Source organism: Salvelinus alpinus, chromosome 1, assembly GCF_045679555.1.
Source record: "Salvelinus alpinus chromosome 1, SLU_Salpinus.1, whole genome shotgun sequence".
Lineage (NCBI taxonomy): Eukaryota > Metazoa > Chordata > Actinopteri > Salmoniformes > Salmonidae > Salvelinus > Salvelinus alpinus.
In genome coordinates, this window is record NC_092086.1 from 58,233,035 (window position 1) to 58,254,452 (window position 21,418).

At 43.0% G+C, this 21,418-nt stretch overlaps 2 protein-coding genes across 4 annotated transcripts; one reads left to right on the forward strand and one right to left on the reverse strand.

Annotated features, from left to right (window-relative positions):
* The first annotated feature begins 6,682 nt into the window (after positions 1-6,682).
* LOC139544283 (E3 ubiquitin-protein ligase RNF25-like) lies at positions 6,683-13,185 on the forward strand. 3 transcript variants are annotated; one of them, XM_071351267.1, is made up of 10 exons: positions 6,683-6,780; positions 9,509-9,577; positions 10,146-10,242; positions 10,670-10,737; positions 10,862-10,931; positions 11,160-11,231; positions 11,430-11,576; positions 11,755-11,844; positions 12,025-12,162; positions 12,280-13,185. In XM_071351267.1, exons 1-10 carry the CDS (start codon positions 6,764-6,766, stop codon positions 13,081-13,083), a joined length of 1,572 nt encoding a protein of 523 aa, XP_071207368.1. In that variant the 5' UTR covers positions 6,683-6,763; the 3' UTR covers positions 13,084-13,185. The 3 variants fall into 3 exon arrangements, with proteins under 3 accessions (XP_071207368.1, XP_071207526.1, XP_071207447.1); XM_071351425.1 differs by lacking the exon at positions 12,025-12,162; XM_071351346.1 differs by lacking the exon at positions 9,509-9,577 and having other exon boundaries at positions 6,733-6,780.
* Positions 13,186-17,141: 3,956 nt separating this feature from the next.
* Positions 17,142-19,640, reverse strand: LOC139563448 (carbonic anhydrase 6-like). Its single transcript, XM_071382170.1, has 4 exons — positions 19,619-19,640; positions 18,828-19,004; positions 18,496-18,647; positions 17,142-17,404 (listed from the first exon to the last, which is right to left on the reverse strand). The coding sequence occupies exons 1-4, from the start codon at positions 19,638-19,640 to the stop codon at positions 17,282-17,284; spliced, it is 474 nt and encodes a 157-aa protein (XP_071238271.1). The 3' UTR covers positions 17,142-17,281.
* Positions 19,641-21,418: the final 1,778 nt, after the last annotated feature.

Below are 21,418 nucleotides of genomic sequence, written 5' to 3' on the forward strand. Positions count from 1 at the left end.
TTGCCCACTGAAGTCGGTTACGACGCAGAACTCCAGTCACGTCAAGAGCCTGGTGAGGACGACGAGCAAACAGATGAGCTTCCCTGAGATGGTTTCTGACAGTTTGTATAGAAATTCTTTGGTTGTGCAAACACAGAACTTCTTCAGCTGTCCGGATGATGAGGTGAAAAGTTGTGTTTATACAGCAAAACACAATTAAAACCTGCTTGTGAAAAGCTGCCAATTCCACAGGAAGTTTACCCACAATATAGGGACATTGTAGTAAAAAATGAAGCCCTCCGAGCTTCTGAAAAACAAAATGAGGTACAATATTCCAGAAACTATGAGGATTTTTTAAGTACCTTTTAACCCAGTTGACATATCTAATTAAAGAAATCTTTACACCAAGGCAGGTTACAGTATCTTTTTCAGAGATGTTACAATCTGCTGGATTGACAGCTCCTTTCAGAACAAACATCTCACATTTGGAAAGATTTAAATCTAGACCTGAGATTTTGAAGAACAGCTTCACGATATCCAATGCTAATCTAGCTTGTGACATCTTTCAAAAAAAAGTGAGGTGTCATCCACCAGTTAGGATATCTTGATCTCTCTGGCCTGGAATGTAATACCTTCAAATTTACTTTGATAAACTAATGAGCATAAGGTTTGAGATACTAACAAAAATAAAAAAGGTGAGATTGGACAACCTTGTTGTATTCCTTTGTAAATGTTAAACGTTGAGGATATTCCATGACAGAGTTTGACACAGCTATTGCCACCATTATACAGAGTTACCATCAACAAAAAAATTACCAAACTTCAAATGCTTAAGACAATCAAAGATAAAATTGTAACTTACGGTATCAAATGCTTTCTGAAAATTTAAAAATCAGGTAACAGGGAAGTTATCCAATAGATCACAATACTCCAAATCTAACACTAGCCTTAGATTATTAGATATATGGTGCCCTTTCATAAATCCTGATTGACATTCATCAATCAGATCATTCAAGCATATCTTTAACCTTTTCACAAAGATTTAGGCTATCATTTTGTAATCGTCATTTAGGAGTGTGATTGGACAGCAATGATCAATAATTAAGAGATCCTTGTGTGGTTTAGGTATGAGAGTAATAACCCCTTGCTTCAGAGAGGCAGGTAGTTCTCCCTTCTTTATAGCCTCCTTAAAGGCTTCAAGTAAAAATTTTGCTATTTTTTCAGAGAAGGTTTTGTCAAATTCAGAGGTTAATCCATCACAACCTTGAGATTTGTTCTTTTTAATCGAGCAACCCCATATCGGATGTCCATAATGGATAAATCTTGACAACAAGACCGATTGAATCCTTCACTAACCGAGTTAACATTCTCTATAGAATCAAGAAGAACCAAACGTATCTAAGGAGTAAAGATTCTCATAAAACTTAGTGGTAAAGTCTGATAACAACTCTCTATCCTCAGAGGTTACCCCATTAATCTTAAATTATTCGAAGTATGTTGAGTTCCCCTCTCCTCTTTTCAAAATTAAAAAGTATCTACTGTTCTTTTAGCCTTTTTCAAGCCATTGTTTTCTGGATCATATGAAGGCTCCGCTTGCCTTTTCCTCATAAAATGTATCTACTGTAGTTGATTCTTTCTCATTAAGTGTGATATCAGCTATTTTCTCAGAGAGCTCGGCTACTTCACATCTCCTTCTTAAAGTAAGCCATTTCCCATAAGTAATACAGGCTGAGTGGATTTTAAATTTCAGCAGTTCCCAATATTTTCCCTATTCTGCATTAGAGGTAGCTAAATTCCAGTAAACAGAAATTAGATTCTTAATCACAGATTTTCAATCACCATGCAATAACAATGAGTTATTCGATTTCCAATACCCATCAGAGTATTTCTTATCATCATTACTGCACATTCTTACAGTCAGCCATTTGACTTTATGATCCATCAGGACTGCAGGCAGTATTTTTACCTCTACAGTGTTGGGCTCAAGACTAGAGGTTATCACCCACAAGCCAATTCTTGATTGTAGTGAACGATCTCGATTACTCCATGTGTATTGTTTCCAGGATTTTTAACTTTCCATATGTCAATTAAGTCCAGGATTTGTCAGAAAGTCACCAATTTGTTCACACCAATGTTAGGCCTATGGGGCAATCTATCAGTCTCATTATAATAAACCAGATTAAAATTATATTAAAATAATAAAATCCCCACCAACTATAATCTGACTGGATGGATATTTTCTCAGAAAACTTTTTAAAATGTCCTCAATTTCCTCTAGAGTAAGTAATTTGGAGGACTAGAACAGTATCTATATACAGTACATTACACAACACAAATAATCTGTCCATGTGGTTGATGACCGCTACTAGCAAATGTCCATTGGTGTCTATTTGAGTAAACAAAAATGTCCCTTTGAAATTGTCTGCTAAAATGTGGCGGGCCAGGCGCATGTACGCTGACACGGTCTCCAGGTGTACGGTGTTTCCTCCGACACATTGGTGTGGCTGGCTTCCGGGTTAAGGGGGCATTGTGTCAAGAAGCAGTGTGGCTTGGTTGGGTCGTGTTTCGGAGGACGCGTGGCTCTCGACCTTCGCCTCTCCCGAGTCCGTACGGGAGTTGCAGCGATGAGACAAGACTGTAACTACCAATTGGATACCACGAAATTGGGGAGAAAAAGGGGTAAAAGTTAAAAATATAAATAAATTGCAACCTTAGCTGAATGATTAGTCCTGTGGGCCAAGATAATGTCACTGCCCCACTGATTTTTCCTAAAATTATAGTTCTCTTTGCATGAATGTGTTTCTTGAACGAATACAAGATCTGCGTTGCAGTCCTCCTGTTGAAAGCGTTCCTCTTCAACATGTTTCGTATCCCATTGGCATTGATTGACATAAACTTCAAGTCCATATATACAAAACAAAAAGGAAAATCCAATGCAATCTCAACTCTACCGTCTCTATAAAAATGCGCTTCATAATTGTATTAACAGAAGTCTTAACTTGTAAACCATAACACCACAATTCAAAACTAGAATGCTCAGTTTGTTGTGGGGAAGGCGCTACCTTATAAGGCTAACGGTGGAGCAAATCCCCCAAGTCTAATTAATTTTTTGTCAGCGAAAAAGGCTCATATTCCCCTGTAGTATCCACCCTTTCCTTGATTTCGGGTCTGTTGGACGAGAGGTCACTACTTTGCCTTTGCTGCCTTGTCTGCTGCAGTCAGGTCCTCACCGAATCAACATTTTCTCTCTTTCAGAAAGGCGCTTTCCGTTGCTTTCTCCCAAACTGCATCTCTCGCTGTGCGGAAAGCAAACTGAATGATGATCGAGCGGCTGCCGATGGCATCTTGCTTTGTTCCAATAAGATGAGCGGCATCCACAGCCATGTCCATATATCATTCGGGGAAGTCCGGAACCACACGGTTACAGATGTCTCTTACTATGCGCTTCACATCCTCACCCTGGTCCTCGGGGACACCACAAAGCCGTAGCCCCCACCATCTACGGTATCACTCTGCTTCCGACAAGCGCTCTTGCATATCGGCGATGGTCTTCTCCTCTGCAGTACATTTATCAGAGGTTGCAGTGTTTGCACGTTTAAGCTCTCCGATACTCTCATATGCATGATTCAGGGTGGTCTCGAGGTCAACGATTTTTTATGTGTTTTCGTGTATCATTTTTTCCAGACCATTGGCTCTTTCGTGTATCTTTACAGTGACAGCATCGATTATGTTAACCTGGAGTTCGCGCAAAGACAATTCTGTCTCTGTCTTTTTGGGTGCAGGACTATTGACTAGAGTTTCTGAATCAACCGAATGTCCAGATTCCTCCATTTCTTCTCCTGAGGAGTCAGGTGGTGTTTTCTCTCTGGTGTATGAGTGGTCAGTTAGCAACTGCCTTCTTCTTTTTTGCCAAGTTTCCGATCAAGTTAACGATCTACTGAGCGTTGTTCTCTGTTGTGTTTACAATAAACCAAGTTTTGTTACATTTAAGTAAGTTTGAGAGGGATAAAAGTTACTCGGAGCAAGATAAAATCCCATCTGCACTCGCCGCCATCTTTCTTGAACCCCCTCAGGATGAAGTTGGTGAAGAGCAACTTTAGCAACATGCAGTCGACTGCAGCAGAGAGGAAGAGAGAGGCTGAACTCGGTGGAAAATCTGTCTCCCTCCAGCAGGTGGCGTTTTTTCATTGTTTCAAACACCAAGCAAATAGTTTTTTTATGGAGGTCAATGAGAGAGTGTTGAATTTGGTCACCAAAATAATGTATGGCATATTTACTAAATTAGGTTTATTTGATCTAATAGAAGTTTTGTAATGCTTAAGTTGTTATGAGTGTACTGATATAAGCAGCAGACGTGACATCCCGGCAACTTTGAGAAAAAATCGAATCAAATCTAACTTTATTTGTCACATGTGCCGAATACAACAAGTGTAGACCGTGAAATGCTTATGTAACAGTATAACTTTAAACCGTCCCCTCGCCCCGACCTCGGGCGCGAACCAGGGACCCTCTGCACACATCAACAATTGACACCCACGAAGCGTCGTTACCCATCGCTCCACAAAAGCCGCGGCCCTTGCAGAGCAAGGGGAAACCCTACTTCAGGTCTCAGAGCAAGTGACGTAACCGATTGAAATGCTATTAGCGCGTACCCGCTAACTAGCTAGCCATTTCACATCCGTTACACTCACCCCCCTTTCAACCTCCTCCTTTTCCGCAGCAACCAGTGATCCGGGTCAACAGCATCAATGTAACAGTATAACTTTAGTCCGTCCCCTCGCCCATACCCGGGCTCGAACCAGGGACCCTCTGCACACATCAACAACTGACACCCACGAAGCGTCGTTACCCATCGCTCCACAAAAGCCGCGGCCCTTGCAGAGCAAGGGGAAACCCTACTTCAGGTCTCAGAGCAAGTGACGTAACCGATTGAAATGCTATTAGCGCGTACCCGCTAACTAGCTAGCCATTTCACATCCGTTACACTTACTTACAAGCCCTTAACCAACAGTGCAGTTCAAGAAGAATTAAGAAAATATTTACCAAATAAACTAAAGTAAAAAGTAACACAATACAATAACGAGGCTATATACAGGGGTACCGGTACTGAGTCTGTGTGCGAGGGTACAGGTTAGAGGTAATTTGTACATGTAGGTAGGGGTGAAGTGACTATGCATAGATAATAACCAGTGAGTAGCAGCAGTGTACAAAACAAATGGAGGGGGGTCAATGTAATAGTCTGGATTAATTAGCCAGCAGTCTTATGGCTTGGGTGTAGAAGCTGTTAAGGAGCCTTTTGGTCCTAGACTAGGCGTACCGCTTGCCGTGCGGTAGCAGAGAAAACAGTCTGTGACTGGGGACTCTGACAATTTTATTGGCTTTCCTCTGACACCGCCTATTATATAGGTCCTGGATTACAGGAAGCTTGGTCCCAGTGATGTACTGGGCTGTACGCACTACCCTCTGTAGCGCCTTACGGTCGGATGCCGAGCAGTTGCCATACCAGGTGGTGATGCAACGGGTCAGGATGCTCTCGATGGTGCAGCTGTAGAACTTTTTGAGGATCTGAGGACCCATACCAAATCTTTTCAGCCTCCTGAGGGGGAAAAGCTTTTGTCGTGCCCTTTTCACGACTGTCTTGGTGTGTTTGGACAATGATAGTTTGTTGGTGATGTGGACACCAAGGAACCTGAAACTCTCGACCCGCTCTACTCCAGCCCCGTTGATGTTAACGGGGGCCTGTTTGGCCAGCCTTTTCCTGTAGTCCACGATCAGCTCCTTTGTCTTTCTCACATTGAGGGAGAGATTGTTGTCCTGTCACCACACTCCCAGTTCTCTGACCTCCTCCCTATAGGCTGTCTCATTGCTGTCGGTGATCAGATCTACCACTGTTGTGTCGTCAGCAAACTTAATGATGGTGTTGGAGTTGTGTTTGGCCACACAGTCGTGGGTGAACAGGGAGTACAGGATGGGACTAAGTACACACCCCTGAGGGGCCCCAGTGTTGAGGATCAGCATGGCAGATGTGTTGTTGCCTACCCTTACCACCTGGGGGCGGCCCGTCAGGAAGTCCAGGATCCAGTTACAGAGGGAGGTGTTTAGTCCCAGGGTCCTTAGCTTAGTGATGAGCTTCATGGGCACTATGGTGTTGAACGCTGAGATGTAGTCAATGAACAGCATTCTCACATAGGTGTTCATTTTGTCCAGGTGGGAAAGAGCAGTGTTCCTGGAGTGCTCTGTAAGAGTGAAGGAGATTGAGGTGGCAAAAATAATTGAGAAAACAAGTGATGCTAGTGAAGATATGGTAGTGGATGCACCACAGCCTGTAGTAAATGTTTGCTGCCAGTCAAAAGACACCCTGTTGTGTTATAAAAAAGTGGATTTTGTGGCATTCATTGCCACAGTTATAAACTGTATGGCACAAGTCTCAAAGAAGTCTAAGAAACTGGACATTTTTGTGGCTGTGGCAGAAAAGTTTGGGGGATTTAAGGATTTTACATCTAAAGACTTGCAAGGGGTACTGGTGCTGGAAGACCCGCCCTCCCAGGTTCCCCTTGAGCCTGTGTAGGGATCAGATCTGTTTTATTTTTTTAACAGAGATGTTGTTTGATTTAGTTTATTAATACATTTTTTGGGTCATTTGGAAGTTTTTTGGGGGGGTATTTAGTTCAATTTTTGGTAATCCTGTTTCCATCCCACACAGTAGGTGGCGGGGTACACATTTAAAATGTGCCATCGCCAATAAACCATAGAAGAAGAAGTAGTCCCGGTCGGCAGAACGAAGATGGCAGCTGAAAGCGAGTGAGTTTGTTGATGAGAGCGTGTAGGTAGAGATTATGTGTCAAATACCTGTATAATACGTTCATTCATATTCAGTACCATTTAATTGAAAACATATCTTCAAATGATATGTACGTTGTAGATTGTGGTTTGCAAGCTATGTGTCGCTAGCTCCGGCGGCTAGCTGGCTAGCTACACTCAGTTAACTAAACGACACAGCTGAGTGCAGGGGGTGATGCCATGCAGGGTATGATGCATGTTGTGATCATACGAAAAGGCTCTTGCAAGCAAGCTGTTTGTTCAACATTGTAATTTACCAAAGAGATTACATTACATCCAGTGCTAGTTAGCTGACATCCATTTAGGAAAATACACAAAGTTTATATCGGCTTGAACCAGAATCTGGCCTTAAAGGAGACGTTGAACGTGGCGAGGAGAATCGACCAAATTCTGTTTCAGTGCTACGTCGTTCCATGTCATTTCAGCAAGCCATGACACCCACCATCTCAGATTGTTCTGAAATAATTTCCGTAGTTATAAACCGATAACACTAGCATTTCTGACACATTGCTTTGCTGAAATGTAATTGATCTGAGCAATTAACAAGATTGATTACACCCAAATTGGCAATTTAAATGTATGGGATTCATAATATCCAATAAATATAGTACCTAACAAACGGTTTTGACCGTACTTTTTTCTAACAATGAGTAAGTCATGACGAATCCAAGGAAATGGTCAAACGCCAGCCATGGACCCCTCGTACCAAACCCACCGCAACAACGAGTGACAAGTAGTAAGGAGCTGCGACTCGGAGTATTGTTTCTTTGTCTTATGTAATGTTTTCTCATAGAATTAGTTGATTTTTATTTTTCTCCTCCTGTTAAGAGAAATTAGTAATTGAAATTGTTAGTTTTATGTCCTATCCTAATTCTGATATTACCAGGTTCTTACCACTAGATGGTGGTGTTCCTGCTAGTAGGTGATGCTTATTTCTTTTTAAACAGCCCCTCAATGTTAAAGGGATAGTTAATCAAAATCACAATTACATTGGTTTCCTTACCCTGTAAGTGGTTTATGGACAAGGTATGACAGCAACCCATGCTTTTGTTTACTTGGCCACTGTTTCAAATGCTAACGTTTTAGGATTTGTGACACAAATCCAATGCAAGTCAATGGGACAGTGCCTAACAGAAAGTCTACACGCCCTTGGATTTCTTCACATTTTATTTTGTTACAAAGTGGGATTAAAATGGTTTAATTGTCATTTGTCAACGATCTACGCAAAGTACTCTGTCAAAGTGGAAGAAAAATTCATTTTTTTTTATGATGAATGAAAAATGAAACACTTACACTTTAATTAAATAGGTATTCACCCCCCTGAGTCAGTTAGAAACAACTTACGATTACGCCTGTGAGTCTTCTTGGGTTAGTCTCATAAGGCTGTATCACATCCGGCCGTGATTGGGAGTCCCATTGGGTATAGCACAATCGGACCAGCATCGTCCGGAGTAGGCCGTCATTGTAAATAAGAATTTGTTCTTAACAGACTTGCCTAGTTAAATCAAAATTCTTCATGCTCTGTCAAGGTGTTGGGTATCATGGCTTGACAGCAATTTTCAAGTCTTGCCATAGATTTTCAAGCAACTACCGAGTACGTTCAGTTCAGAAGTATGTCTGCATCTTTGTGTCTGGGTAGTTTAATACATCATCCACAGCATAATTATTAACTTGACCATGCTTAAGGATATATTCAATGGCTGCTTTATCTACCAATCACTGCCCTTAATTATGAGGCTTTCGAAAAGCTCCCTGTTCTTTAGTTGAATCTGTGCTGAAATTCAATACTTGACTGAGGGAGATGTTGTGTGTGAGGGACAGAGGAAGGGGTAGTTATTCAAAAATCATGTCAACACCAATTTCACACACAGTGAGTCCATCTAACTTATGTTATTTGTTCAGCCAAATTTTACTTCTGAATTAATTTAGGCTTGTATAAACAAATTGGGGGAATACTTATGCGACGGCAATTTGAGTTATTACATTTTGTCTTTTCACTTTGACTTTATGGAGTATTTTATGTAGCTCAATGACAAATACTAAGTTAGTGGACAACAACCGAAGCATGGGAGGGTTCTTATAAAACGTCTCGAACCCCACCGTCTAGTGGTCAGAACCTGATGCTGTAGGATGGAACATAAACCTAACAACTTTAATTACTTATTTCTCTGAACAGGGTTTTGAAGACCATCACCAAATTCACTGGGAATACATTACATAGGATGAAGAAACAATACTCTGAACCGCAGAAAAATACTACATGTCATTCAGAGAACTAATACTATATACTCATTGTTGGAAAAAGGTTTGGTCCAAATCAGGTGTTCGATTATTATATGAATCCTATAAATTAAAATAGCCAATTTGGGTGCAATCAATTACTTTAGTTTTTCAGAGATCAAATTATATTTCGAACAAAATCATTTCTGAACAATCTGAGATGGTGGGTGTTAATCCTCTTTCGTGTGCTTTGTGAGGTTAAACGACCCTGCTGTCATTTTATAGCTAGCTTGATAATTTACTACGCATGATTAACTGAGCTATGCAGGTTCTACATTTTTACATTTGGTTTAGCTAGTTAATGATTCTGCTCTGCAGTAAGTTAATGCGTTACAGTTCAAGCCATTTCTGCAGTAACGTCCAGATTGTTGCGTCACTCATTGACATTGGCTACATCCCCTCTCTACAGTGTGCTGTCTGAGATTGAGGTTCTCCAGTCCATCTATCTGGATGAGCTGCAGATTAACAGGAGAGATGGGTGAGCCACTCAGTTTGATGATAACCCATGCCCCAGAACACCACTAAGACCTCACTGATGGTAGCAGGATTTTGCTGACTCATGAATCTATATAAATACCAGCTGTAGCTTGGTTGCAGATCTGTTTGTGCCCTTGTGTGGCATAGCAACAAATGACAAAGTAACTTGGTTCACCTTAAGCACATACAGTACAGATCTGTGACCAGACTATAATACTATAGGCACACAAACACCACACGCCATTGTATCCAAGTGTGCGTTGTGCTAGTTAGCTATGTTTTTTGTCGTGTCACGAGGCTGGACCAGAGAGTGATATTGCAGGTCTGTTGCATCATACTCAGCTGATGTTTTGCGTTCCCCCCTCTGTATTCAACATCCTGTCCTCCCAACTGCTCACTTAAACAGACATCTCTTTCTGCTCTCTTTTCTATCCCGGGTGTTTTACTATAACTATGACTGATTAGCCTCCCCCGGCCAACAGATAAGACTAGATGAATAGCTGATAGACTTCGGGCTTCGAAGTGGGTGCGTGTGTTTAATTGACATTCTCTGTTGCGCTCTCTTATAGGGGATGGGAGGTGAGTTTGGTTCTATATCCCTCCACGGGTGAAGATTCCCTCTCTCAGTTTGTGCGACTCACCCTAACTTTGACACTCGACTTGCAGGTATGCTCATATTCCCTTCTTCCTTGTCCTTTGCAATCCATTTGATTGGAAAAAATGATTCCCCGTCCCCTGGCTTAGGTCATGCATTTAAATTACTTGTGTAATTTTTTTTAAATGGTGTTTTCCCTAAATATACTGGCTTTCCCTTCTCCTGGAGAGCTACCTACAAGGTGTGTACACTTTTGTGTATTGGTGCAGGGATGTAACAAACGCCTGCTTACCCAGTAGCTCTCCAGGACCAGAGTTGAGGGGTCCCTGTGTGAGATTTGAGACAGCCCTCCATGTAGCAGCAACACTTCCTGTCATTGTGGAAGTTTTTCCTCGTGCTTTCATAATTTCCTGTCCTTAGAACCCTGCCCTGGCCCTTTCATTCTCAGGACATGCCACTTCCAAATGTTATACACTGATCTCTCTCTCTCTTCCTAAGTATCCCTCCTCTCCTCCCTCCATTTCCATCCACAACCCTCGGGGTCTTTCTGATGACAAGCTGTGCAGGTAACGAGAGTAAATCTGTTGTCCTCCATCTTAGGTTCATTGTAGTCTGCTCTGATGAAGGGTAGTTTAATTTTGTTTATGTCCCCTGTTGCTTGTATTGCTCCAAGATTTCTCTCTCTCCCAGTGTGCAGAAATGTCTGCAGACAGAGGCGGAGTCCTGCCTGGGTTCCCCTGTGTTGTACCAGCTCATTGAGGCCAGTTCTCTTTCTTTCTCCCCGTTTCTCTCATTCTCTCTGTTCTTATTTGAAATCTCTTAGTTGGAGACTACAGTAATTTAAGAACTGTATTTGTGATATTATAATTAGAACTGTGGATCAAGGATTCCCTTTGTCCTGATAAAAATTTTTTTTTTTTTAGGAATGTATAAATAGAGATGAATATCAAGTACCTGACTCGGTCCCTCTTTTCTCTGTCTCTCTCAGAAAGCCAAAGAGATCCTGACGGAGAGCAATATTCCCCATGGGAACTGCGTCATCTGCCTTTACGGGTTTAAGGTGATCTGTTTTAATTAGTATTTCCATTAGTCCACATAAGACTAGTCTTCCTGTTTGAAACTCTCTGTAGCCCATGTTAACACCAATCCAATGCTTTTGAAATCCGCGAGGGGGAGTGAGCAAGTGGACACAAAATGGGACCGCAGCAGTGTGTGTGATGTAAACCTTGTCCTCCCTTGTCTTTCTGGTCTGTCCCAGGATGGGGAGGCGTTCACCAAGACCAGATGCTACCACTACTTCCACTCCCACTGCCTAGGCCGCTACATCACCCACTCCGAGACTGAGCTCGAGGAAAGGGAGAAGGAGCTGGAGCAGGATAAGACACGGGAGAGGACCGACGATGAGGTGAGATCAAGTATCCATATGCAGCAGTATAATTGACTGGGAGTTCCTGAAGTGAAACTGCATTTTTTGGGGAGGGGGATGTCAATGTATTATTTTATTTTTCTATATTCCTGGAGATTTTACTGTGATTCACTTAGTGGTCATTTTGACTGGCGGTTCTTTCTCCCTCCCCCTGTAGGAGCTAACCGTTGTGTGTCCCGTGTGTAGAGAACCTCTGACTTACAACGTTGACGAGCTCTTGTCCAATCCCGCCCCTAGCTTTCCAAAGGTAAAGACACAACTGCACCCACTGACAGCACACTGTACTGCTATGTTGCTCCTTGTAGTTGTTCTTTTTTCCTTCTACAGTACTGTCATATTTTGTCTTGCAATTTCAACTACACCACCTTCAATTATAGTGGCTGCTATTGCAAATACATCTATTTGTGCTGACCTCTACTTCACTCAGCTGGAGGGAGTGGTGATAGGGGTGGAGTTCAGGCAGAAGTGGGCTGACCTCCAGAACCTTTTGGAGCGTCAGAAAGCAAAAGGCGGGATTATTGACACAGAGGCGGAGTCTAACCGCTTCCTCATACATATTAATGAGGTAAGGAAGCAAGGAGGGGCTTAGCAAACGATATTAGCTGAAGTGTGTCTGTGCGTGAGCGCGCACTTTCCTGATAATGTATCTAAATTAAACAATGTTGCGACTTGTTTTTCACAGCCGCCTCCCGACTCGGACAACGTCAGCGCTGACGGGAATGCCTCTCCCAGCCAATCACTGCCCTCCCTTCCCCCTGCCTCCACCAATCAGATTACAGCACCAAAGCTGCAACACGCTGGCCACTCGCATCGCAGGGGAAGGACAGGTCACCAGTACTGGCACCAAGGGCCACAGGGTCACTTCAGGGGCCTGAGGAGGGGAGGGAGAGGCAGGCCCCACACCCACCCAGGGACACCTGTCCCCCCCACTGACCATCTGGACAAACTCTCCCTGTCCTCAGAGAAACATGACAACTTCCACAGTGCTCCTCCTGCCAACTCTCACGACGCACCGATCAAAGCCAGACTTCAAGAGAACTCTAGCCACCCGGAACTGGGACAAGCACAGTTAAGCCAATTAGAGAAGGAAGAAGGGGAGGGATGTACGGAGCTAGGCCAACAAGAGGCTCCAGTTCCTAAAGATGGTCAGCCAATAAGCAAATCAAGCCTGGACACTTCTAAAATGGACATCCCACCTAGCAACGGCATGGAAATGGAGCCTGGGCGAGGCCATAAAGAGAGGGGAAGGAGGAGGGGCCCTCGCGGTTCAGCGCAACAGCCTGAACAATGGCAAGAGAGGTATTTCAGAGGAACGGACCAATGGGATGCTCGGGGGGTTAGGTACCATCGCTACTGGGACGGGCGAGGTCAGCGAAGCAGGGGAGGTGCCAACTCCCCCCGTGGCAGAGCTCACATGGCTGGTGGGAGGGGCTTCCATCAGAGTGTGGTAGAGGGAGAGGTGGAGAGAGAGGGTGCTGCTCTATGACAAAGGGACAAAGGAGGAACTACGAACAACTATGTCTATACCTCCATTTACATTCTCGACACACCTCAAATAAAGCTTTGCATTGTCTGGCACGTAAGTGAACCGGTGCGTCCTGTCTTTCCTATTGCCGTTTGAATTGTTGTCGTCAGTGGGCAGTTGTTTAGTTTACGCTGAAGCATTCTTTTTGCTGCATAAGATACTAATGACAGGGCACATTTGTCTGAGGGAACATACAGCACATTTATTATTGACAGAAATCGGCTGAAATTGACCTCCCTTGAGTATCAAACACTTCAACTTATTTTCTTCCTTTTTCCCCTCCTGCTTTCCCTCCACCCCTTATTTATGCATACCTCCCCTCCCCTGGGTGTCCAGCCTCACCCCCCAGCCCAGTAGTAGCAGTAGTAATAGGCCGGGCGAGAGAGCCCCTCTGCTGGAAGTCTGGCCGCTGCTAACGGGGCCCAGTGGGGACACTGACACCCCGGGGGAAGCGTAGATGGGGCGCCCGTTGAGGCGCTGCACTGGCCGGTAGATGTCTCTGTACTTCAGGGTTTTAGGAAACAGCTCCACCTGAGAGTGGGACAGGGGTATGAAAGGATTAGCTTAGGCACTGTACATTATTTATGAGGGATACCTGGAGAAAATCGTCGTCTGAAATAAAAATGGATGGCCCTCACTTCAGTAAAATATAATTTTACCTGACCCTCCCTGAATGTTTGAAAAAAGTGACCCTCCCCTACACCCCAAATAATTAAGAAGTGCACTATGCAGAAATCGCTCCGCCATTTCCTGGTTGCAAACATTCTAATAGTTGCTTAATTTCAGTGACGAAACAAGCAATGTAGACAATCATAGTACCATCTAAATGCCTGTGAAATATACACTACATTACCAAAAGTATGTGGACACCTGCTTGTCGAACATCTCATTCCAAAAATCATGGGCATTAATATGGAGTTGGTTCCCCCCCTTTGCTGCTGTAACAGCCTCCACTCTTCTAGGAATGCTTTCCACTAGATGTTGGAACATTGCTGGGGGACTTGCTTCAATTCAGCCACGAGCATTAGTGAGGGCACTGATGTTTGGCGATTAGGCCTGGCTCGCTGTCGGAATTTCAATTCATCCCAAACGTATTCCATGGGGTTGAGTTTGGGGCTCTGCAGGTCAGTCAATTTCTTCCACACCGATCTCGACAAACCATTTCTGTATGGACATCGCTTTGTGCACAGGGGCATTGTCATGCTGAAACAGTAAAGGGCCTTCCCCAAACTGTTGCCACAAAGTTGGAAGCACAGAATCGTCTAGAATGACATTGTATGCTGTAGCGTTAAGATTTTACTTCACTGGAATTAAGGGGCCTACCCCAGACCATTATTCCTCCACCAAATTTTTGTTGGCACTATGCATTGGGGCAGGTAGCGTTCTCCTGGCATCCCAGATTTGTCCGTCGGACTGCCAAATGAAGTGTGATTCATCACTCCAGAGAATGCGTTTCCACTGCTCCAGAGTCCAATGGTGGTGAGATTTACACCAATCCAGCCGACGCTTGGCATTGCGCATGGTGATCTTAGGGTTGTGTGTGGCTGCTCGGCCATGGAAACCCCTTTCATGAAGCTCCCGACAAACAGTTCAGAGGCAGTTTGGAACTTGGCTGTGAGTGTTGCAACCGAGAACAGACGATTTTTACGTGCTACGAGCTCAGCACTCTGTGGTCCCGTTCTGTGAGCTTGTGTGGCCTACCACTTAGCGGCTGAGCCATTGTTGCTCCTAGATGTTTCCACTTCACAATAACAGCACTTACAGTTGACCCGGGCAGCTCAAGCAGGGCAGGAATTTGACGAACTGACTTGTTGGAAAGGTGGCGGTGCCAAGTTGAAAGTCACTGAGCTCTTCAGTAAGGCCGTTCTACTGCCAATGTTTGTCTATGGAGATTGCATGGCGGTGTGCTTGATTTTATACACCTGTCAGCAACGGGTGATGCTGATATAGCCGAATCCACTCATCTGAATGGGTGTCCACATACAGTGTATTTTCCATAACCAAAAGTATTGTATTTTCAGCTGTTTGAAGCTGGTGTACCAAACCTAATGTAAAAGACGCAAAGATTAAACTTAAGAACAGGAAGCATAGAAATAGAAAAAAGAACAGATCTACCACTTCTTAGACTTGCTTTCACTGAGAATGACAGATCTATAACTCACATTTCTACTTGAATTTTGTTGGTCACCCAAAAAGTAACATATTGCAGTGGATAGCAGAGAACATGCCTACCGTTTACCCTCACTCCTAGGACAGACCAGAGCCTTAGATATGCAGTTTTAGAAACTGTTCTTCGTTTTGTAAGCATTACATGGCAAAGTAGCCAGGTTGAGAATTCACAGACCACTGCTGACAGAGGTGAAAAGATCTCCATTTCAGTAAAAGCACTACATGAATACAGTATATCTTCTTATTTGCGGCCCAATAAAAAATTGCCTTGTATAGACGCATTTCATGCAGTTCTACGTCATTTTACATGACTGGAGACGAGCAGAATCTTTTTAAATTCCACAACAGAATTAATGCATGCTGCAGCATCTGAGATGTTTTGATTTCTATACAGGCGAATATAAAAAAATTGGATAGTCGAAGTCCTCATCTTCGCGCTCTCTCTCTCTCTCTCTCAACAGGACATCAGAAGGCCTAGTCCGTCCGCACGCACAGATATAGAATTTTTGGGACAAATACAATTTTTTTTGCAGAAGATGCCTTTGACTTTCTTCATGAAGGGCCACCGTATACAGCACCGCCATTGGTTAGGCAGCACAAAATGATTTACATCAGCAAGAGCAGGGCAGGCCAGGGCTCATGATTGTGGTAGCCTAGTTTTATATACACACTCCCAGTACATTTTCCCCAGGACCGAGTTTGGGAAACGCTGGCCTAGGCCTATAGTATAGGCTATGGATCACTTGATTGAGACCACACTAGGCGTACTTGATATTGCGCGCCCAGCAGAGAATCAGGGATGAGGGGCAGCAATGGGCACACATCGAGAAATAAGCAACCCATTCTCAAACACTGAGCAATATGACATTTAATCTATTACAAATTACATGACCCTCCCCATGACTAAATAAAAACATATGAAACACTCTCCCTGACTGAAAGTGAAAAAGCACGAACCTCCCCCATTTTCCTCTGGGTAACAATTGTGTAAATTTCAACCGCTCCCTTAGGCTTCTTCAATGGCTCAGGAAAATATAATAAAGCTGCACACTCATCTTTTATTTGACATACATTTTACTAAGGAGAACGCTTGTTGGAGTGTAATCCAACCAATCGACAAGTCAGCCCACCACCACTCACTCACCCTCAGCGGGGTTGAAAGAAACCGTAAGCATACGGTTTTCAGGAAGCGGAGGTGAAGACTCAAACCGGATGCTTCCCGTTTCTTCCAGCTCCGCTCAGGCTTTTCTTTTACGCCTGCTATGTTAGGTTACCACTAACTAGATCTCTCCGTAACTTGATTGGCTCTTCGAACACGGTCCATACCACCACTTCATCGCAGGTGGGGGTGGTCAGAGAACCCTGGTAGCGGTAGAACTTGGTGAGGTCCACACTTCCTAGCAGATCACTGATGGATAGTGGCTGCACTATGTCAACTGATGAACCTGAGACATAAGGAGAGGGCTGTAGTATGAAAAATACTAGTAACATCACCACCAAAGGGAGGAAGCTCTCCCTTTGTTAGTGCCCTAAAAGCAATGGAGGTTTCACTCTGCTCTTGCTCTCTCCGTCTCTGCAAATTCAAATTAGCTACATTGGCATAAAAAGTACTTTAAGGCTAGCTGGCACCACTGCTCCTCACCCTTCTCTGTTATATTCAGCAGATATGATGTCAAAGTCCTCCAGGATTCCACATGCCATTGGTCGCCTGTCACCTGGAATCCATGGAATGTGTTGATGATAGCATGAATAACAAGCAGTGAAGGCTGGTGGGAGGAGCTATAGGAGGACGGGCTCTTTATAACGTCTGGAACGCATCAAACACACGGTAACAACGTGTTAGACTCCGTTCCATTGATTCCATTACAGCCATTACAATGATCCCGTCCTCCTATAGCTCCTCCCACCGGCCTCCTCTGATAACAAGGTATTCTGCCATAACTCCTATTACTAAGTCAAGAATCATAACTCTGTCATAGTATTGTCATCATCAGTGTAGAACTGTTGTGACGTAGAGACGTACATCTATGAAGAATCCAAACACTGCTATCCTCTCCGGGTCAGTCTTAGCCTGCTCCATTGTCAAGCCTTCCTTCAGTGTCACAAGGTGGATCTGAAATCAAACAGAGTCACATCATATAGGACACACACACACACACACACACACAGTGATGTGTATTCATGTATGCCAAGGGAAGCCAGGCTTCCCAAAAAACTTGACCAAGAAAAAATAAATAAAGCATAAAATAATTTAGCTTTCGTCTCTGTGTTTCAACATTTTCCTTCAATTCGCAAGAGGCTGATTGTATCTCAGAGGAGAAAGCTAAATTAGCCATGGATGGAGATAGGGATTTGGACTTGTGGTTTTACTTAATTCTCTGTACTGGCCAATGATTATCACGGCGATTCTGGTGCAACCATTAATTCATACATTGTGCCCCTGGCCTGAGAGGATGGAAGTTCAACAAAAAATGTAAGCGTGTACTGTATGACAGAGATATAGACCATTTCGTCAACATGAAAGAAAGGAGGATGGCATTGGTGTTTCTCTACAAGTTGGGTGAGTCAACATGTTTTTCTACTTGCACAAACGCGCACGCAAACACACACGCACAGAGAAATCCGAACCATGGGCAGCCACATCATATTTAGCTTATATTGATTGGACTAAATTGTTTTTGGTATATTTTAGTTGTCACTGTATTAGAGGTGATTTAATGATGTTGACATGTTGAAGTTTAAATGGTGCTGGAATAGTGCAGGCAGCTCTTGTTTCCTTTGTGACTTGTGGTAACTCTCTTTGGTAAAAACTAAATAGTTGTTTTGTGGTCCAAAAATTTCAGAAATATTAACTTGCTTGACCAAGCTGTAGGTTATGTAACTAACTGTCTTACTGTACATGCAATATGCTTTGTGGACTTCACTGAACAGAGGTTGCTATCAGGTTTTGTGATAAAACAAAGGTGTGGTTGAATTTATTCTGCCACTTTGTCTTCTTATTGTCTCTGCCTTTAGGCCTATATGTCATGGTTGCAAGACATATGAATTAACAGGTTATAGAGCAAACAACACAGTTATTACAACACATAGTTTGTAATATGGCTTTTGGGGGGGGGGGGGGGGGGGGGGCTTGGCTTCCCAAGTGATTTTACCCACACACCTCTCCTGCACACACACTCTCTCTCTTCTAGTACAGTATCTCACCTCCATGGGGTATCTGACTGAGTCCACTGTGTGCTCAGAGCCTGGGTGGCACAGTGAGTCGCCTCCCCAGTGGAAATGCATCATGACGGCCGTGTAGCCATGAGGGAGCCCCCCTCCTTTCACCTCAATCAGGCCCTCTAACACACAGCTCACTGGGAGGACGTTTTACCGTAGTATACATTAATATGGTATTGTGTATTCAGTAACAACTGTTAATGAGTAAATTATACCTGTGTCCTGAGCTACTGAGATTACTTTAAAGAAGACTAGACAACACATGTCCTACAGACACACTATAAGTACAGGACCAAGGAGATTCACCACAAGATTACCTGTGTGTCCATTGTTGGTGAGGAACTTGATGCTGTGTGGATTAGTGATGTTACTGAAGGTGAGGTTGCGGAGACTGGGGTCAAAGGTCAGCTGGTTAGTATCAATGTTGATCGGCGACTGTCTGACCCCCCCACACTGAGAGTTGGGAAGGGAGGGCCAGAAAGAGGGGCTGTTCTCTAAAAGACAGAGAGAAAAAGAAAGCCTCTGTCAGATTAAATGTTTGCCGTTCTGAACTGTGTTGGTGTAGCACACCACAGCTATGAGATGACTGAAGAGTAATGGATGGAGGTGAAGTCAGAACTAGTGAAGTCTTACCACAGCCATTGTGACACCAGGGCTGGTCTAAAAGAAACACATTTGAAAATACATATAATTCATAGAAAATATATTCATATTCATGAAACTTTAAAAAAAAAAGTTGTTTTGGAAGGCTACGCACCTGCTATTGCTCGTGAACAGAGATAGAGGATAATACACACAGATGTCTGAAAAGCAAATATAAATACAATGTAGCATAAAGATGCATGAAACTATATCTGTTATCTCTATGATTAGATTTCTGTCAAAATGTAGCCATATCAAGATCCCTAAATGTATGATTTTAAAAATGATGTCTTACCCACTTGTACAACATATTTTCATGAGTTGAATTAATAACCACATTAATATGGAAAATACATGTTCTTATATGCCTAGCTACAGCCTGCATTGCCCAACCGCCAAAACGACTTTTCAATGCTATGTGGAACGTTGTAACAAGTGTGTAGTGCTGGGGGAGCACGAGCCTCACCTTTTTCAATTTGAAAATACATGGACAATTTATTCTAATCAATTCTAAATAAATGATATTTAATTATCACAAAAATTCCATAAAAAACTATAGAATGACAAACCAAATAAATATGTCGTCTAGCAGCCTAGAGGTAGGTAAAGGATGGTTTCTTCCCTGCCTTCTCTCTGGCGGAGGCGAGAATGGTGAAGAACTATAGGCTACATGTGGGCATTGCGGAAGCCCTTTGGAGGCTTGACAAATTTGGCCAATCAGAAGGTAAAACAAAAAAAATCTAAATTCACCATGTCTGCCTTGATGTTCATAAAACTTCACCGACCCCTCTTGCGCAGTGGAACGGAAAACGATGTGACCACTTGGTTACTGTCACGTTCTGCGGAGGACACCCAAACCAGTGGCCACCTGCAAAGTTCTATGTCGTCTAGTAATGATTTATGTTCACTACTTGGTCAATTGATTTGATGATCAAATCTATGCAAATTAATTATATGAATTGGTAGTTCACCTCTGTTTTATTTTATTCTGTAATAGGGTATACTGCAACCATGTGTTCAAGCGAATCAAATAAAAGTTTATTTAGCGCTGTCCTTTAACAACCACGAAGGGCGCCCTAATAATTTAAAATAACACTCATCACGATCTGTTGCCTACGCCTAATAGTGCTTCCTACTCATCATGTATTATTATTACAAATTGAAGATGATCACTTCTCACAATGGTGCTCGTTTAGTAAAGTTAGATCAAAGCTTAATCAATGTCTCGCAAGATCACATAACGGTAACGTAACAGAAGCGAATTTAATAGCATAGCATAGTAGGCCTATAACGTTACTGTTCAACTCTGTTACGCCAAAACACCTAATTTCTAATGAGATTTTTTAGATGGTTAGCTGAAACTGAATAGTAAAAAAAAAAACATTATTGCGCCAAAACTCAACAGAGCCACAAGGCAGGATATATGCTGATTGAAACAAAATACAAGGCTCATAGTTTGATAACACCATCTGCTCTAATTCGCTCATGAAAACAGTAATTCAAGAAGATCAAAATGCATAGGCTATTCCCATGAAACTGATTGAGATCAATTAAACTATTGGCATGCAGATGCGGTTTCACCGGTAAAACGTGAATAGGCCTAATTAGCATTCACGATTGACAGTGATGATGGCCTATTTTGAAATGAGGTATGCCTAACTTGGTGTTTGAGGGTATTAAAAATACAACATTTTCTTGTGACAATATGTGGGCATAGGCAGACGTTGCAATTGGAGTATGCACTTGATGCATATTCTTTAGCAGAGCTCTCCAACCCTGTTCCTGGAGAGCTAACATCCTTTAGGTTTTCATTCCAACCCTAATCTAGCGCACCTGATTCTAATAATTAGCTGGTTTATAAAATTAATCAATGAATCCAACTGGGATTGGAGTGAAAGCCTACAGGAGAGTAGCGTGGCAGGAACAGGGTTGGAGAGCCCTGTAATGATCGCCTACATCTGTCGTACGAACTTTGACTAGGAAATGATGACGTCTTTACATATGTAGTCTACGGCGATACGGATATCACTTATTATTGATATCTACATAGTTTGAGTTTATTTTAATTTTTACAGGGACAGTGCACATTAATCAACGTTTCAGTAAAAGTGCCGGTTTTAGCCAGCCGGCTAATTTTCAAACGCAGTCCCTGGGCAGGTTATTAAAAACAGTTACACTAACAATACAGACAATCAATGAGCAGTGAGCACACCCAGCGCAACATAGGACAAGCAACACGTAACATGCGCACTGTGAATCACACTGC

What these genes read in the sequence shown, in the direction of transcription:
- LOC139563448 (XM_071382170.1), bottom strand. Translation starts at nt 19,640, where the DNA reads ATGTATTTTCAAATTGAAAAAG. An exon ending in GTATTTTCAAATTGAAAAAG is followed by an intron (nt 19,005 to 19,618) that starts GTGAGGCTCGTG and finishes TCTGTCTTTTAG; the next exon opens with AGAACAGCCCCTCTTTCTGG. An exon ending in CAGTCAGATACCCCATGGAG is followed by an intron (nt 17,405 to 18,495) that starts GTGAGATACTGT and finishes GTTTGATTTCAG; the next exon opens with ATCCACCTTGTGACACTGAA.
- LOC139544283 (XM_071351267.1), top strand. An exon ending in TGTTGTACCAGCTCATTGAG is followed by an intron (nt 10,932 to 11,159) that starts GCCAGTTCTCTT and finishes TGTCTCTCTCAG; the next exon opens with AAAGCCAAAGAGATCCTGAC. An exon ending in GGGAGAGGACCGACGATGAG is followed by an intron (nt 11,577 to 11,754) that starts GTGAGATCAAGT and finishes CTCCCCCTGTAG; the next exon opens with GAGCTAACCGTTGTGTGTCC.